This window comes from Engystomops pustulosus, chromosome 8 (genome assembly GCF_040894005.1).
Source record: "Engystomops pustulosus chromosome 8, aEngPut4.maternal, whole genome shotgun sequence".
NCBI classification, from domain to species: Eukaryota; Metazoa; Chordata; class Amphibia; order Anura; family Leptodactylidae; genus Engystomops; species Engystomops pustulosus.
The window spans coordinates 93,297,385-93,317,557 of NC_092418.1; the positions used below are offsets into that span (position 1 = coordinate 93,297,385).

The window sequence follows — 20,173 nt, forward strand, 5'->3', positions numbered from 1 at the left end:
ACTAAATGTCTATGGTTTAGCATTAGAGATGGGCGGATCCGATTCTTTCATTTGGGTTCAGGGTTTGGGTTCGCACGACCTAGACATTTTGCTGGATTGGCGACCGAACAGCCAATCTGGCAATTTGGTGCCCCTACCTACTAGCCATGGCTAGCTGTTAGGGGCATCAATTTGCCGGATTGGCTGTTCAGCCGCTATAGATAAGTGGCAATGCCTGTGGAGGGTTGAGGAACTGGTTCTCCCCTTTTGCCCAGCCTTACAAATTTCCCAATGGTGTCATCCAAGTTAAAACATATTTGTTGGAGGGATAATGATCCATCACTCGACAGGAATAAATTTTCATTTTCCAATTTATAAGAACATTTTTTTAAAATAACAATAATGATGTATTTACATAGAAATTCTTGTTCCGGAGAACTTTTCGGAAATATGAAACACAATTTACAAGCAGAAAATGTTCTAGATTGAAAGTTCATGTTCATCCTTGCATATCACTATTTTGTAGTCTGTTATCAAAGCCTTGGCACAAGTAAGGTCATTTAATATTGCTGCGGCAGTAGAAACAGCACAGAGCGGCTTCAATACTTTTACTATTCTGCACTGACAGTCAGGGAAATTGAAATTCCAAGACAACAGGACTGCAAAGAGATCAAGGGTACGTGCTGCAGTGGTACTGAAGCTATGTACATAGTCGTTAAGATGATTAACAATCCAGGGATAGCTAAATGTACATTAAACATAAGGTGGGGTAATAATGCACAGATGATTTTATATATAGTATGCGGTATAATATACATAGTATGCCCTCTACTGGTTGTAATTACATAAATAGAAAAAAAATCATGAAAAATATGTATTTACAATGTATAATTATTTCATCAGATTTTTATAAAATACATTTCTTAAAGGGGTATTCCCGGAAAGACAAGATTCTTAAATACAATCAAGATGATAAAATAACACATTTTCTAGTTTACTGTGATTACTCAATTTCGGTTGCCCAGAGATTCGACTGTAAATCTTCTAACTATGGTCGACAGGAAAGATTCTTCTCATGAATAGCTTCTCCTGTCTGCACAATGCTGTGCTCTCTGCATTAGCCCATCCCCCCTGAATTACAAGGTGAGCTCACACACAGACACTTCCTGCTGGCAAGCAGCAGTGTGCAGAGACTTACCCTACTAGCTACAGATAAGTTAAGATCTTTATAGCAGGGGAAGGAGATATAGCAGAGATGACTGTGTGTGTTATAGATGATATGTAGCAGAGCTAGAGTGTGTCATTGTGTGTTATATCCATATCATGGATCTCATCATCTCTGGAAAAAAAGTCCCAAAAAAGTCTCAAAATGCGTAATAATTCCCAGCATATACACCAGAAAGGGACTGGAGCATCTATTCATGTGACTTTTTATGTCATGAATCTGGCTTTGCATGGTGTTGCACTAGCAGCAGTTTTATGTTTTTGTCAGATTAATTAAGAGGTGGAAATAGCCCCTTGAGACTTTTTAGCAGTAAAAAGTCCCAAAAAACTCAATGGCACTTTTTTTTAGACTTTTTATGCCAAAAAAGTCCAGGAAAACCCCCTGTAAGTCAGTCATATTACTTTGACCAAACACCACACGGGATTGTGTTATGGCCATCTATGATGCTGAAAATTTTTGCCTCCCCATCAAAATACTGTCCCATGGTGAAAGCATGATTTTAGCACAGGCTCATAGCCCTATAGAGGGGTAGTGATACATGGTTCATAGATGTCCATAGCGCTGCGAATCCTGCTACCTGTGTAGGGTTTGCCACATAATTTGCCACCAGGTCATGGCCCCCATAGACTTCTATGGCTCCCATTCATGGCACGGCACATCTGTCTATGGAAGAAAGGAGGGTTGAAGAGTACTCACCCCTCCCACCTCCTCCTCCCGGCCCTGTGCTTGCCCAGGATCCGGTTGGGGTGAGCACACTAATCGTGAGAACAGGACCCACAACAATCCAGAGAATGGCGGATCTCACGGATTAATGGAAAGGCAGATTGAGCATGTATCCTACTGCTCCATTCAATACTATAGGAGTTTTTAAAATTGTCAAGCCAAGCTCCCCGAGACTCCCATTCCCTGTATATGAGAGGGCTGGAGATAGTTGAGTGTTGCGCTTGGCAATTTACGACCCTCCAATACCAAGGAATGGAGCAGCAGGATTCATGTATCAAATAGTGCTCCACCCATTAAGTGAAAGTGGGACCCCCTTTCTCTTAATTGTTGGGGGACTCATCAGTTGGACACCCACTTATCAGCTGTTATCCCTTATCCTGTTGTAAAGGGGATAATAAGAAAACCTGGGACAACTTATATAAACGAAGGTTGGGTGCTAACTCAAGACTTCTGTCCAGTAAAGTTGTCCTGAAGCTGAAGCCTGCTCTATGAAACTTCACTTATCTGGAATGTTCACTTTTCCTGTAGTGCCTCCACAGGGGAAATAAAGCATTACAAGTAGAGATGAACCAGAGCCAATCACAACCATAGCGCGTTGGCCACAGGTGTTGATTTGCTGGCTTGGCTGTTCTTCTGCCAATATTGCAATAGGTCCAAGCTGCATGCAACGGATCCAAACCCTGATCCCGAACGGAAAGTTCAGGACTGTTCAGCTCTTATTACAATGTCTAAGGACTAAGGAGATCCCATATTCATCTTATGAGCCCAGAACTTTCTAGAAGGTTAGTCAATGTTAGGTTTACCAAAACACCCCTTTAAAGTTTTAGGTTGTCAGAAACACTCCCCCACTCTTCGATGTAGCCGTCCAGAAGTAAGGTATCATTTTAGACGACCATATAATCACCACAGTGATTATAGAATATTCTATGAAATTGGGGGTCATTATGGGACGGGAAATCGGAGAGTACATTCTATATTTAAGTTATGGAATCTTTGGGATTTTGTTTATTGTGAATTGGCAGCTGCTGTAACTAAACTTATTACTATATAGTGAACATCATTGCTCTTAGTATTCTCCTTTATAGCGAAAGCATCATGTCCTGAGTATACCCTTCTCATGTCAGTCAAAAATGGGAATGTACTCTATGTATAATGGATTAATATACAAAGAGGAATAGAATAAAGAACAAAGAAACTTTTTTTCCATTAAACACCAGAACTACTTCTGCCTCTTAGTAAATTTCCAAATGTATTAATGTGCCAACGAAGCAAAGTAAGATTTTACCTTTCTTTTGATGTCTGTGAACTGCGAGAACATCAAAGACCAGTAGAAAGACAATTCCAGAACGTAGTAGTAATGCAAATCTGCCGTCAATTGCTGCAAAACAAAAATGATTCAGTTTTACTAAATTACTGTTTCTTATTTTTTATGAACAAAAGTATGGAGAAAAGGAAGTATTGGAAAGTGAAAACATCCAATCATTAAAAATTAGTTTGGGCAGTAGCCAGGGCCCAAGTCCAAGCCTTCCAGGGGGGCCCATGGCCTCCCAAACCACCCACCACATTTTATACTAAGAAGGGATTTCATCCATGAAATCCTCCTACATCTGTTCCTGCTGTCAATACCCATGTAGACAAGAGCCATTTCAGGACCTTTTAAGGTCCCCCAAAGGTCTTGAAAGCGCAGGTTGAAAGCAGGTAGAACGACACATCCCCCATTCCCCAAGAAGCTGATTCTAGTACCATATGGAGGAAGTGATTCCAGACTTGTAGGGTCTATAATAATCATACAGCCCAGAGCCCATGGCAGTCGTAATCCGCCCCTATTATATCTTTCTGGTTACATCTGTCCATAATTTCTGACTGAAGCACCCGAAGCATCCTAAGTTTCAAAAACATTTATCACATAATTTATAGGGGACTTTTGCTATCTCCAGTTCTTAACATATGTTAATAGAACTCCCCATTAAAGGAAATCTACCATCAAAATCCATCCTGATAAACCAGGGACAGTTACTCATAAGTCCAGGCACAGTGGCGGTGGTAATCTTCTTATATGTGTTACCCAAGACCCCCTACCTTCTAAAACTTTTAAAATAATGCTAATAAACCAGAAGAGTCATTGTTGGCGATACCAGAGTGCTGTAGCAGACTGTTTCACTGTGCAGGAGCACATATTCCCTTCCCCCTGCTCCCTCAGCACTTTCCTCCTCCCTTTGCCTTACGTAACCCTACTGCAGCAGAGGAAGTTTCAGCAAACAATGAAATTCACAGTGTAGCAGCCTGTGAATCTGCAGCACGGACAGACTCGGGTAACACCCCTTAGAGCCCTTCTGACTCATTAGCATAATTTTAAAAGTTGAATTAAGATGAAAGGAGGCCATAAATAACAAATATAAGAAAATTACCACAGTCACGTTGCCTGGATCTATGAATGGAGATATAATGGAGAGAGGGGCGCTCCTATAGATCTATGAGTTATGTCCCTGGTTTATCATGATTTTTTGGGGGGATTTTGATAGTAGATTTCCTTTAAAGGGGTTAATTTTTTTAAAATTTAATAATAAAAAACAGAGTATACCTGTTATAACCTGTTATAACACAGCAATGCAGACATGCTGTGGCCTATTTTATGCTGTATTGGATGCACACACTGTCAATACCGCATCACCACTAATCTTATGCATCCAAACCGAGACCGGCAGTGATGGGAGACTGCATCGGAGCACCAGTGAGAGGGGATTTTACCTAGGTTTGTTATTATCATAACCCTATTATGACATTTTTTCCCCCCGACAACCTTTTTAAGAATAGAGCATAGATTGTTTGTCAATTCCCAAGCAGTGCCTTCAATTTTCGGTAATCATCAGGTCATTAACTGTTAGAAGCAGAGACCAAACCACCACCTACCTACCCGACAGTAGAGAAGCTACTTAGCATATTGACCATTGAAACTAACAGAACTTATTGCTTGGCAACTGTGGCGGCTTTAATAACAATTCTATGATGATCCAGTAAGGGGAAGAAAGAGCTGGAACTGGTAGTGGTGAATGGCGGACCATCCTCTGTTTTCCCATGATGCCACAAAACACTTATTTGCATATAAATGAAAATGAAGACTTAGCTGAATTCTAATAATAATTCTTTATTTATAATCATAATTAATAAATAATTATTATGATTCACTACACTTCACTCATTGAGGGGAATTTATCATTACAATTTGTCTCGGTTGACTTGGTTGTCTATATTCAATTCAATTTTTGTTTTATCTAAATTCATGACGTGAGTCTATGGGGGATATTTATCATACGCTGGCGCTCGTGCGCCAGTGTATGATAGCCCCGCTGCTACAAATTCGCAGCCCGATACATGAAGAGGCAGTAACGCCCCGCGCCGGCCCACTCCCGCCCGGCCGCGACCCCCGCTCGGCCGGCCACGCCCCCCCCTTCACACCCCTTCACGCCCCACTGGCGTGAAGGTGGCGGATTGGGGAAAATAATCGCAAAAGCTAGCAATAAGCTAGCATTTGCAATTATTTCAGGGCCTCTGCGCCACTGGCGGTGTGCAGAGGTCCTGATATGCCCCTATGTTTCTATTTCTTTCGGTTAGTCTCATAATATATCATAATTTTTTTTCTTGTCCCTCTAATATGTCCCTTCTAAGAAACAATTGGTCTTGATAAATTTGGTTTTTGTCCTATTTCTTCACCAAGAGGTGGGGGGGGGGGGGATTTGGGGCTGGAGTCATCTTGTACCAAAACATGCACCGAAACAAAAATGTGCGCCAAATTGCAAATCATGAATTCAGTTCAGTATTGTGATAACTAGACTGGATTTGGCGCAAGCAGGGTCTATTTTAAAGTGACTTTGCACTGTCCTATGTTTATTTGGCGCAATGGAAAGTCGCAAAACAGCATTTGTTCCCAAACTGCGTCAAAGCAACGCTAAAAAATAGTAATAAACACCCCCCCCCCCCCCGCCCATTGTGTCATATATCAGTTTTTTCTGTGACAGCAGAACTGACAGAGTCCCTTTAAGCAGTATTGACCGTAGGCAGGTTCTATATTGCAGCTAAAACCGTGTAAATGCGCCAATACTGAAAGGTAACAGCTGCTACGGCCAATTAATCCTACAGTAACACCGTATATTCAGGATTTTTATGTAGGTTCACCAAAGATAGGTCTATACTATAAATATTCGTAACATTTCCCACCTGTGTGCCCAGAGACAATACACGGTAATCTGTACATTGTGAAATTCGCTTTCACCGCTCTACGGTTTCAAGCGAGTTGTCATTACAAATGAGCCTTATAAATGACACTGGGATTTCTTCTTCTATTTCCAGCCACCATAAAAAAAAATATTCATGTTCCCGAGTGTCACATTTATCATAAAGACAGCTGAAATCATGAGAAAATATAGAGCAGGAGGAAGTCCTGGCGTCCTGCTAAGATCTTATATTTCCTTTAAGCAGCAGATAAATAGCCTATCCAAGACAAAAGCAACTCTATCTCAATAGGAAGAAGACCCCCAGTGTGAGATTCATCACACAGTATATTGTCCAGACACTGGAATAGGATAAGATGAGATCAGATGAAATATTTATTATCAACTGGATTGTTTTACCTTCCGATCTATGAAATATACATGAAAAAGTGTAGAAAATCCATAAGTACAGGCGGTCCCCTACTTAAGGACACCCGACTTACAGACAACCCATACTTACAGACGGACCCCTCTGACCTCTGGTGAAGCTTTCTAAGTGCTTTACTATAGTCCCAGGCTGCAATAATCAGCTGTGAGGTGTCTGTAATGAAGCTTTATTGATAATCCTTGTTCCCATTACAGCAAAAAATGTTTAAACTCCAATTGTCACTTGGGCCAAATTTTTTTTTGTCTGGACCTACAATTATAAAATATACAGTTTCGACTTACATACAAATTCAACTTAAGAACAAACCTCCAGACCCTATCTTGTACGTAACCCGGGGACTGCCTGTATTTAAAGGAAATCTACCATTTGTTTTATGCATTGTGAACCAAACTTACCCTGAGAATGTTGTAGCGACACTGATGCAGAAACATATCTTGTTTAACCCCCAAACCAAGTAGTTTTGCTCAAAAAACAACTATTAAAGGAGCTTGGGTGCATACTTGCTACCAGAACTGTCCAGACAGGACTAATCAACCTGAGCTGGATGTCTTATACACAGCAGCTGGGGGATTGTAATGTGATTGATTACTTCTGCCTGTCAGGGACAACAAAGTGATGACTTATTCTCGGCCTATGCTGGGCAGGACAAGACTGGAGCAGTGAATAATTAGGGTAAGAGGAGAAGTGCTGGGGCAGCCACAGGAGTGAGAGAGCCTCATTATCATAATTTTATAATTGTTTTTTTTCAGCAAAACCACTCTGCATATTCATTTATAAAATTAGTTATCCTTTAAAATATGTATTGCTTTGTTAATTAAGACTGTGTACATGCTGTCAGGGATTTTAAAATTAGCAATTTATGGATACTATGCGTGAAAAAAAAATTACCTATTTGATCTGCCTTAGTTCCAGGACTGTTAGTCTAATATTCCCCAATGGCGGTTGTGTATATGCCAGCATCAATTATATACTATATATGCAAATGACTGCTTTAGCCAATCATTGACATCAGTAGAAATGATGTTGTGTATGTTACGAAGCCGCAAAGTCCAATGACAGCCATGTAGCTATATGTTAGAACATCCCTGCAGAAAGGGGATCAGTAGGGACTCCAAGAGCAATAGTGACTGAGCTGCATGTGATTTGTTTAATCCAAATGTTATATATCCCATTTAAATGTTATCCGAATGGAATTCTCTCAAAAGACACAGAAAACTGAATTCTGAATTGATTCTATGGAGGAGATTTATCATAAGCCTCTTGGAGCTGAACTGTTCAGAGCTCAGCTTTCTTTTTCCCACAGCTTTTTATAAAATAAAAGCTGATATCTGATTGGTTTCCATGAGCAACTAGAACAGTTTTACCTCAGAAACTTGATGATAAATCTACCCCTATATGATTCTAATAAAGCCTAAATCAGCACTTATACTACTTATTGGGGGTCATTTACTAAGGGCCCGACTCTCGTTTTTCCATCGGGTTACCCGAATTTTACCGTTTTGCGCCGATTTTCCCTAAATTGCCTATATATATAGTGAGTCTACTGGAATAGAGAGGCAGGTATATGAACAATTTATATAGGTAAAAACTATCAGTAATGTATATGTATTCCTCAATTTAAAAAAAAAATACTGGGGGAGATGTATCAGAAGTGTCTGGGAGCTGAACTGTTCCAGCTGCCCATGGCAACCAATCAGAGATCAGCTTTCATCTCCCCACAGCTGTTTATAAAATGAAAGCTGAGCTCTGATTGGTTTCCATAGACAACTAGAACAGTTTTACCTCAGACACTTCTTATAAATGTCCCCCAACTGTGTTTTTGTTTGGAAGTAATCATAAAAACCCCTTTCATTATTTCGGATCTTATCAGACTAAACTCAGCAAGTTCCCTATGAAAAGGCAAAGGGTCACCATGTGATGTAGAAATTAACAGCTGGACCCAGAATATAAGGAATCGCCTCTGAACACATCAGCAGTTTCTGTGTTTGCCTGTAACATTGAGTAACAGATGTGATCCTCCAGGGTTTTTAAAAAAAAAAAACTCCTTCATGTTGTCTGTTCATATTCTCCTCAAACACTGAGTTTGTCGATGTGATTTTGTGAAGCTCGCTGGGTTATATCCATGTTCAAATAGCAATCCCACAGGCGGACATTGCCGCCGCTAACCCCTGCATTTATATCCACAAAGACCTTGGAGGACAAAAACTGCGAACTTTAAAGGGATCTGTTGTTAAAAGTAGGAGAACAACTTCCAGAATCCCCTTAGGCAAGTGTTACAGTCATAGAAGACGTCTATGCTACAAAATACCACACGCATTATGACTTCGATAGATCTTTTATTATCTGTCACCAGAGCTGTAACGCTGCTGGACCTAAAGGAAAATTCTTTACTAAACCTTTCAACTATTATGTAATATTTAAAGGACTATCATATCATATCTGTCTATTTATCTATGGGCTCAGATAGGAGAGGCGTAGCCCAAACTTCTGAATGGCCCCTCTTCTCCCTAAAAAAAATACATATACATATTTGTACACTCAAACGTGTGGGTAGTTTGATTAGATTGTGAGCCCCATCGGGGACAGGGACTGATTTGGCAAGCTCTGTGCAGCGCTACGGACTCTGTGAGTGCTACATAAATAAAGAAGTTATTATTATTAGAAAAGCTGTCACTAGAGGCATTTAGTGGTAGTATTCTAAAAAAAAAAAAAAAACTGCCTATAAATAATAATTATTCTTTATTTATATATCGCACACAGATTACGCAGCGCTGCACAAAGCATACCAAACCTGTTCCTGTCCCCATGGGGCTCACAATCTAAAGTATGTTTTGGAGCGTGGTAGGAAACCCATGCAAACACGAAGAGAACATACAAACTCTTTGTAAATGTTGACCTAGGTGGGATTTGAACCCAGGACCCAGCACTGCAAGGCAGAAGTGCTACTCACTCAGCCACCGTGCCGCCCGTAAGGCTACATTCACACGATGCCGGGGAGAGGAGCAGGGGATGAGCGCTGCTCACCCCCGCCCCTCTCCATAGATATATATGGAGCACGGCTCCGTATTCCGTCGATAGATAGGGCGTGTCCTGTCTTTCTACAGGCTATGGAACGGTACCGTGCAGCATGTGTGCTGCACCGTACCGCTCCCGTATGGCGCCGTGAGACCATAGAAGTATATATGGAAGGTATATACGCCGTATATACGTCCCCCATACATTCGTGTGAGTGAAGCCTAACTGAGATTAATGTGCATATGTATTGGGGAGATGGGAGACATCTGAATATGTGATATCATCTGGATCATCAGCCTCAGCTTATTCTACATAATCTCATTACCTGATACGGATAGTTGTACCAACACTGTCTTGTGTTCCAGAGCCATGGAGTCTAGAAATAAGAAGAAAAAAAAAGAGAAAAATCATTAATAATAAATTTATGCATTAAAGGGGTTTTTACAGCATTTCTACCAATGATAAATCAAGACATTTACCATTAATGTCCATATTTTTGTCCATCTAAACCTCAGTCAGTATTTAGACCTCAGTAATGACCTGACTATTCTAGGACAAACTAGGTCAAAGACATTTCAGAACAGATAAAGAGAGCGGTGCAGAACTTTTACTACAGGTCCCCTACTTACAGACAACCCATAGTTACAGACCGACCCTTCTGCCCACTGTGACCTCTGGTGAAGCTCTCTGGGTGTTACACCCTTTGTGTGTGATCCATACTGAAAAAAAATCAGTGTTTTCTTGGGTGTTGAATGTCATAAATTCTTTAGACGCTTTTTCTAGGAATTCTATGTGTTTGGTGTTGGGGGCCCCTATAGTAAATATAGGGTGTTAGGGGGCGTGGCTTGGCTGCTGAAGAAAATGGCCGCGTGAACAGGGAGCTCTGTCCATCAGCATCTCTATAAAGCCTATTCTTAGCGTCCAGATCACCAAAAGGGTGCAGAAACAGCTGCATAATGCCGGGGAAAAACTCAGGCACAGCCTCGAAGCGGCGGAATAACAAAGATCTGCCTGGTAAATCGATCGGCCACTACTTTCCAACAGAACAGCTAAAAGAAAAAGATGGTGCTGATCCAACAACACGCGCTGCCAACACATTGCGCCACAATATATCTGCAGTCACGGAGGTCAGGAATCCCATCTCCAAGCTTCCAAGACCAAGCAAATTCCCTCCAGATACGCCTTACCTGCTAGAAGCAGACAGAGAAACAAGGAGAACTTCTCCAGCACAGAGTCATCCCCTGAGCACACAGAGGGGGAGGGAAGCATGTCCCCCCTGCAGCTGCACCTGCCAGAGAGCTCCAACTCAGCCTCAGCTCTCCCACAGAAAGAGGTCAGTGACTCTAACTCACCAGGCATTAGCCCAGTAAAACATAAGATCCGCAAACAAGATTTTAGTGTAAATCCAGAGATGAGCCCCTCTTCCCAAACAACACACCAGACACCAACTACTCCAGATAGCTTCACACTGTTTCAAGCTTCAGAAAAAACAGTGTCTGAGACCAAATTAAAAGCCATGCTGGAGGCCTTTAAGCTATCTTTACAAAAGGATCTTTCCAAATTAATTTCTCCATTGCAATACTCTATCAATAGCTTAGGAGAGAGAGTATCCCATGTGGAAGAAAAAATGGCGTCGCTAACGGATGCTCATAATGAGATAGTGGATTCACACAACGAAATAGATGAAAAAGTGGCTAACATCCAAGCTAAACTAGTGGACACTGAAGACAGGGATAGGAGAAATAACGTAAAACTAAGAGGTATTCCAGAGAGTGTGCCAGGCATGCAGCTACGTAACTACATACAACAACTCACTAAAACAATTATACCTAACCTAGCGGAGTATGAATTGAGCATAGATCGTGCACATAGAATACCGAAACCTAACTCTCTCCCGGATTCCATTCCCAGAGATGTATTAGCTAGGTTTACCTTTTTCCACATCAAAGAGCAACTGATGTCAAAAACCAGAAATCTACCAAATTTACCAGCACCGTATGATTCTATAAAGCTTTACACAGATCTTTCAGCAGCTACACTGCAAGCTCGACGTGACCTAGCTCCTATAACAACTGCATAGCAGTTGAGAAAGCATAATATCCATTACAGATGGGGTTTCCCCACCAAGATACTAGTGAAGCACCAGAACACAATGATAGCAATAAAGAACCTTATGGAAGGATTCTCCATTCTGAAAAAGTGGGAAATACCATATGAAGAAACACTGCAACCCAAAGGAAGGTGAGAACCCAGAAGGCTAGATCCTGACTGGCACACCGCAGGTTAACATCAACTCAAAGACATTTCATACAAGCATGGGATGTAAAGATGGACTGACCACCTTCTGCTCCACTGCACGTATCCACAAGGACTTCCCCCATGCGAGTACTACATTATCAGATTAGTACAAATTTGTTTTTTACCTTTCTGGTTTATTGTTCTGTATTCTTTATTACAGGAAATGTATTGTTTAATAGAAACGGTGATGGTCTATTGCAAATGGCTACAATGCTAAAAATTAAAGTATTAAGAATGGCATATCTCACATTAGTATTGACAAATGACAATATCACACTTTACATATAAAAATGGGTATAAAAATATTATCTTTAAATGTGAAAGGACTTAACAGTCCATACAAAAGATCGCTTTTATGGAAGGAAACTAAGACACAAAAAGCGGATATCATTTGTATACAAGAAACCCACATAAGTATTAAAAATCCGCCCACAATTTCAAACCCCCACTTTCCCAAAATCATAATATCCTCTTACTCCCAGAAAAAAGAGGGGTCCTAATAGGTTTTAGGTTATCACTGGCGGTGACAATACAGGAACAAATTATAGACCCTCAAAGTCGATATATAATAGTAACGTATATACTCGAGTATAAGCCGACCCGAGTATAAGCCGAGACCCCTAATTTTACCACAAAAAAAATGGGAAAACCTATTGACTCGAGTATAAGCCGAGGGTGTAGTATACAGCCAGCTAGCCCTCTGTAGTATACAGCCTGTCCCAAGTAGTATACAATCAGCCTGCCCCCATGAAGTATACAGCCTGCCCCCATGAAGTATACAGCCTGCCCCCATGAAGTATACAGCCTGCCCCCATGAAGTATACAGCCTGCCCCCATGAGGTATACAGCCTGCCCCCATGAGGTATACAGCCTGCCCCAATGAAGTATACAGCCTGCCCCCATGAAGTATACAGCCTGCCCCAATGAAGTATACAGCCTGCCCCCATGAAGTATACAGCCTGCCCCCATGAAGTATACAGCCTGCCCCCATGAAGTATACAGCCTGCCCCCATAAAGTATACAGCCTGCCCCAAAAAGTATACAGCCTGCCCCAAAAAGTATACAGCCTGCCCTCAGTATAATAAAAAAATAAACTTAATACTCACCCTCCGACGATACTCACCTTTGATTTGAAGTGGCGGCTCCCGGTCCTCGGCGGCGGCTCCCGGTCCTCGGCGGCAGCTCCCGGTCCTCGGCGGCGGCTTCTCTCTTCGATCTTCACGTGCCGGCAGTCGCGTCTATGCGACTTGCCAGCGGGCGCACAGTGCGATGCGGCGGTGTCGCCGCTGATGACGTCATCAGCGGCGACACCGCTACATCATATTGTGCGCCCGCCGGCAAGTCGCATAGACGCGACTGCCGGCACGTGAAGATCGAAGAGAGAAGCCGCCGCCGAGGACCGGGAGCTGCGCCGAGGACCAGGAGCCGCCGCCGAGGACCGGGAGCCGGAGGGTGAGTATTACATTTTTTTTTTATTAACTCATGTTTTTTTTTTTATTAACTCGTGTATAAGCCGAGATTAGGTTTTTCAGCACATTTTTTGTGCTGAAAAACTCGGCTTATACACGAGTATATACGGTAATATGTACAATAAACAACTTACCATACACGTTAGTAAATGTATACGCCCCAAATATGGGACAGGGAGCATTTCTAAAAAAACTTTTGAAAAGAGTTAACAAACACAAACGAGGAGAATTAATATTATGTGGAGACTTCAATACCATTAACCAATTCGAGCTAGATACCACAAATAAAACCCCAAAAAGGGAATTTATATTAAACTCTTGGCTATGGCGCAATCAAATCTTTGACGTGTGGAGGGTGCAGCATGCCTCTGAAAAGGATTTCTCATTTTACTCACATAGACACGGCACATATTCAAGAATAGACTTGTTCTTAATAAGTAAAGAACTATTAGACAGAGCAGAAAACACCACTATTGGATCAATACACTGGTCTGATCATGCACCTATAACATTAACTATTTCAGACCAACTATCTAACATTAACGACTTTGTGTGGAGGGCCAACACTACAGTTTTCTCCAACACCAAACAGTAGCTGGGGATTTTGATATGATTTGCTGAGGATTACATGAATGTCGATTGTCAATATTAAATATTAAAACCCTTTAATTTGCTGCTTCTCTGCATAATTGACAACCTCAGCCTTATTGAGATCTTATTGTTTCACTCAGAATCAACAGATACCTTGACCTCAGTGCGTTTTGCTGTGACTGTTCTCTTTTTTCGGACATAAACCCTCATTAGTTCAGCCTTGTGGGAAGTGACCGACGTAATGTGCATTCGCAGGAAAGTCATCCTTGCACATTGTCATTTCCTATGTGCTCTGAGGCTTGTTTGAGAGGTTTTTTCCTAAATTGCTGTGTTCTTGCAGCTGTTACTGTGGGTACTGTTCTGGAAAATCATTTAGGAGTACTTAAGGCTAAGCTTCACTGCAAGTGTCATAACCCACAAATTTGCTGGCGGAGCGCACATGATAACATCTACAACATACGGTAATTCCCATCCACAACGCAATATACACAACAGTATATCCAATCATAAACGCTAGGGGAGATTTATCACTAACTTGCTTCTAAATATTGGAACAAAAAAGATGCAGATTTTTGGGAAGAGACCTTTACCTGCCGGTATACTGTCTTTTGGATGCAATATGCAAACAATATAACCAAAAGCATTATAATAAAGAAAGGGGGAGATTTATCGACAGCCGTCTTTAAAACTTTGCAAAAAAGTTGCATTCTCCTGCGATTTGAATTTTTATGTTCTTTAATATCATTTGTTTTTAACTTTTTTACATTTTTTTTTACTATTTTTCAGACCCCCTAGGGCAGTGATGGCGAACCTTTTAGATACAGAGTGCCAGAACTACAACCAAAACCCACTTTTATGTCGCAAAGTGCCAATATGCCAAAAAGTCTCAATCGTATTGGCGCCCTGAGGTCACAAAAAGCAAGAACTCCATCGATAATCCATCTCTGCCCACCTTTTCACTCCTCCTGTAGTCCTGGCAGCCAAGTAGGTGTTACTTTAAAATAGCACTGAGCGTGGCGTGCCCTGGGCTGTCTTTGAGGAAGCCTTGAGTTCTCTCTGGTAAATTCTGTGCTGGGTGCCCACTGAAAGGGCTCCGAGTGCCACCTCTGGCACCAGTGCCATAGGTTCGCCACCACTGCCCTAGGGTACTTTAACCCTAGGTTGTCTGATTGATCTTACCATATACTGCCATACTGTATGGCAGTATATGGGGATTTTCCTCCTCATTCATTACAATGTGCGAATCGCACATTGTAATGAATGGGTTAAAACCATGACAGCCTCAGGTCTTTAGAAAACCCAAGGCTGTCATGGCGACCAATCGCCGCCCCCAATGACGTCACGGGGAGCGACAATCTTCTCCAATCTTTTTTTTTAAGCTGCCTTCAGCTTCGCCGGTTGCGATGGATGGGTTAACACCCACGATCGGTGCTAGCACCGATCACAGTGCTACTAGTAAGTGTTTGCTGCAATATGCAGCAAAGACTTACCGGCTATGGAGAGGGCTCAGCCCATGAGCTCTCTCCATTCACCCGCAGCCAAAACGTGACGTCGTACTGTCAGTAAGGGCTTAAACTCCATCTTTTCCTTTAATATTACATCCTGGGAACTATCCTAGTCTTCATATATTAGTAATCTATTTATATAGCATCATCACATTACATAGCGCCTTACAGATTCTGGGGAACATATATAAATAAAATAAGACATTACAAAGTAATAACAATATGTTATATGAAACATATGAAACAATAGGAATATGATGATCACTACCCGTTATTTTTCTCTAACCATCTCTAGATGCCACTGTCATTGCCAAAAAGTGCTATGCTGATACAATATAAAAGTGTATAATAGAAGCTATTGAGAATTTGTAAAGTTAAAGGAAATCTACCATCAAAATCCATCATGGATAAATCATGGACACTTACTCATAGATCCAGGCACTGTGACTGTGGTAATCTGCTTATATTTGTTATCCATGGCCTCCTCCTTTCTAAAATCAACTTTTAAAATTATGCTCCATCACCAACCATGCAAACTGAAGCTCCAGCACCCATACGTGAATGCTAATTGTCCATCCATTAGTGAGAATGGGACCTCAATTCTCCAGATAGCTGAGGGTCCTGTTCTTTTGATCAGCATAGTCCCAGCAGTTGGACCTTTACCAATTAGCATGCTATCCCCTATCCTGTGGGTGGAGAATATGTTTGAAACTTGAAACAATCCCCTAAGGTCTCCTAGTGGGATTAACGATGAACACAAAATATAAAAAATATATTTAAATAGATAAAACTAAAAACACGAGTCCATCTATGGTCGAGATGATCAAAACAAAAAAAATTATGCTTCCTGGGTAAAAAAAGATGCAGGGTTTGTACAAATCACACCCTATAAAGTGGTCCCTGCTGGGTAGGGAGACAGTCTTGAAAAGCTTAAATGCTCAAGATTTTAACAATTTCCATAAATACAAAGCTATAAGAGGTGCAGGGAGTGTGGATACCCTGGATCTACTACCATGTACCCCCAGCAGTATATGAACACGCCAGTATTACAGTATGAATATAGGTTTAGTTCCCATAACAGATTTAGAATTTAGATCCCAGGAGGTTTCTGCTATGCCTTGAGGCCTGTACAATGCAATGTAAATGGTAATATATAGATTCCTTCTCCCGAGCGCTGCACTCCCCGCTGCTGCTGTACTATACAACAGCAACAAAACCTCAGAGTAAACTCTGCACGCGTTCAGTGTAATATCCTAAGATTGATAATAGCATGTGATTTTTACACAGTTATATACTGTATGTGTGGCGCACATTCATGACATCCTGCCAGCACTGCCTGTCGTAGCCTGTGTATACAGCTCCATGTTCACCGTCCACGCTTATGATTGATATTAGATACGTAAAACACAGACCTGGTAATAATATATCCCAATATGAATTCTTAACTATTTATGCAGCACATCAAATCACATTCAACATTTTGGGGCACATTTACTTACCCGGTCCCTGCGTGATCCCCCAGGTGCATTGTCCGACGAGGATGAAGTTCACTAAGACTGTGCGCCTGATATCCTGCATGTGTCGCTTCCCCGCTCAGGTGCGCCGGAGTCCACCGTCTTCTTCCCGGTGTATACAATTTGAATTTTAAATCCCGCGCTTAGTCCGAATCAGTCGGGGTGTCCGACAGACACGCCTAACCCCCCGATTTGTGCCGCATGAAAGTCGGCGCGATTTTGCCAAAATCCGATCGCTTGCACCAAAAATGCGTCGCAAATTGGAAATAGTTGGGAAACACGACAGAAATGCGGCCCACGGACCCTTAGTAGATGTGCCCCACCATCTACTGAATACATTTTTGACAACAGTGTCCATACACTCTCTAACTCACTGAAATAAAAACAAAATATTGATGTAAGCAATATAGATACGGCTTTCCTTCTCTTTGCATTATATGTCCAGATTTGTGCCATGTGGGATGAGTAGCTTTTGACAACAACATGATTTTACAATAGTACTCCAAAAACTAGATGTGTTCATCTAAACATATGTTACTGCATATTCTAATTGCCTCAAAACTTTAGCAAGTACATTCATAAACATAAAGTGGAAAATGCATAAAAACACAAACCTACAGAATAAATACTAACCACAACAATATATATATATATATATATATATATATATATATACAGGCAGTCCCCGGGTTACGTACAAGAGGTTTGTTCTTAAGTTGAATTTGTATGTAAGTCTGAGCTGTATACTTTATAATTGTAGCTCCAGGCAAAATGTTTTGGGTCTGTATGACTATTGGATTTTAAAAATGTTGGGTTGTCATAAGAACCAGGATTAACAATAAATCCTAATTACAGACGCCTGTGATAACTGTTATAGCTGATTATTGTAGCCTAGGGCTAAAGTACAGGAAATTACCAACATCCAGTGGTGCGTAACTAGGGGTCGTCTGTAAGTCAGGTGTTCTTAAGTAGAAGACCGCCTGTATATATATCTTCTGTTGTGGTTAGTATTTATTCTGTAGGTTTAGGATTTTGCAATACTATGTGATGATGACGGTTATATAACTTACGCCGGGCGCTAGTGTGCCAGCGTATGATAGCCCTGCCAGGCATAGCCCTCTGTCCTCTTGATGTATCCAGCAGGGGCATTCCCATAATTTTTTTCTATGCCAGGCCCTACCTGGTGTATAAATAAAGGCAGACGCCAAATTTTCACATATGAAGATTCAGCTTTTGCAGGAAGTGCGCAGGTGCGGGGACAGGAAAGTCCCGTGCCTGCCCATTACCCGCTAGATGTTCCCCCTCCATGTCCCCTAGCATGGAGGTGGCGGAAACAGGGAAATAATCGCAAGTGGCATCAATAAGCTAACATTTGCCATTTTTTTAGGGTTTCTACACCTCTGGCGTGAGGTAGAAGCCTTGATAAATAACCCCCCAAAATCGGCAACCTGTCAAAGATTGTCATGATATTGTTTTAAAATAAAAACAACCCTCCACCCAGAAATTAAAATGGGACTATAGATTAGGGATGAATAGCCCACATACCTGGTGCCCCGTTCTACCCCCTGTTGCCTCTTAACGACCTCCCATGCTGGGTCTCAAACTCTCCTTTGACATCTGCAGGGAAGATGTCTGTAAGTCACCGACATTACCCTCAGCTGGTACAACGGGGACAGAGAGGGGGGTGTATTTAATTTACAGACAGATTCATTGCAGGTGCCCAGAGAAGATTGGAGGGCACCAGGCATGGCACTTACATTGCAGAATTGGGGGAAATATATACGTGGGTTACTTAAGGAAGAAGGCATTACAAGTAAGAGACTATGGGAAGAGGGCAGCATGCAATGCGGGTGGGTGCTAAGAAAGACATTTTAAAATGTGCGAGTCACTAAAAGGGGGGGGGGGTGCAATGCTGCTTTAGGGGTAACAAAATCTCTACATAGGGTTACTTTTATATATTTTGATTTATACCAGAAAAACAGAGATAATTTTTGGAGTGGAAAATCTATAGTATACCATTTCTATGCACATTTTTCCAGTACAGGCAGTCCCCGGGTTACATACAAGATAGGGTCTGTAGGTTTGTTCTTAAGTATAATTTGTATGTAAGTCGGAACTGTATATTTTATCATTGTAACCCCAGCCAGAACTTTTTTGGTCTGTGTGACAATTGGATTTTAAAAATGTTGGGTTGTCATAAGAACCAGGATTAATAATAAAACTTCATTATAGACACATTTGATAACTGTTATAGCTGATCATTGTAGCCTAGGACTAGGCAATAAATTACCAATATCCAGAGGTCTGTTTGTAACTAGGGGTCGTATGTAAGTCAAGTGTTCTTAAGTAGGGGACCGCCTGTATATGTAACTGGAGCCGGTGAATACCCCATCGGCATGTTTTGTCACATACATTACTATAGGATTGTAATGTCGGAACTATAACTCTGCATGAATTGGGCAATGTCAGGACCCAGCCTTAGGGCATGTGTCGGATCCCCATCCCTTTACGATCCACTCCTGACAATAGCTTTCTCATAAGAGACTAAATGAAGTTGGTTATATTCATTTACAGCAGGCGACTTAATTATAAAGTAATGACAATTTCCTTTCCATCTGCTGAAAGGTCTAGTGGAAGGTTAAGTGTAAAACGTAGAAAGTAAAACAAATGCAGAACCTCTGTGCACATTCTAGTTATGTAGGTAATTGCTAGGGAAATAAGGATCAACGAGGGAAATGGCAACACTGACGATTGTCACTCTTAATGTAAGAAACCTTAATGATAATTAAAATGGTGCAGATGAGATCAGTTTGCCATATAACTTGTAAGAATAGTACAAACTGATCATCAGTATTTTTCCATAGAGTTGGCCGAACAGAAGTAGATAGAATTAGATATTGGTTGAACTCTTGTTGGGTAAATCCATGACCCATTACCCCACATACACATGAATATTGGGATAGTAATAAAAATAGTAATAATAATAATTCCTTTATTTATATAGCGCACACTGATTACACAGGCTGCACAGAGCTTTTCAAATCGGTCCATGTTCCAGTATGTTTTGGAGTGTGGGAGGAAACCCACGCAAACACGGAGATAACATACAAACTCTTTGCAGATGTTGACCCTGGTACACGAACCAAAGTCCCCAGTGCTGCAAGGCTGTAGTGCTAACCACTGAGCCACCGTGCTGCC

At 41.4% G+C, this 20,173-nt stretch overlaps 1 protein-coding gene across 2 annotated transcripts in view; it reads right to left on the reverse strand.

The window, feature by feature from the left end:
* The window catches only part of CERS6 (ceramide synthase 6), a 162,951-nt gene that overhangs the window by 31,544 nt on the left and 111,234 nt on the right, over positions 1 to 20,173 (reverse strand). For both annotated transcript variants that reach the window (XM_072121814.1, XM_072121813.1), the window contains exons 5-6: positions 9,924 to 9,974; positions 3,213 to 3,305 (exon numbers count right to left, since the gene is read on the reverse strand). In XM_072121814.1, the coding sequence (XP_071977915.1) occupies positions 3,213 to 3,305; positions 9,924 to 9,974 (144 nt within the window). The remainder of the gene's footprint in view (positions 1 to 3,212; positions 3,306 to 9,923; positions 9,975 to 20,173) is intronic.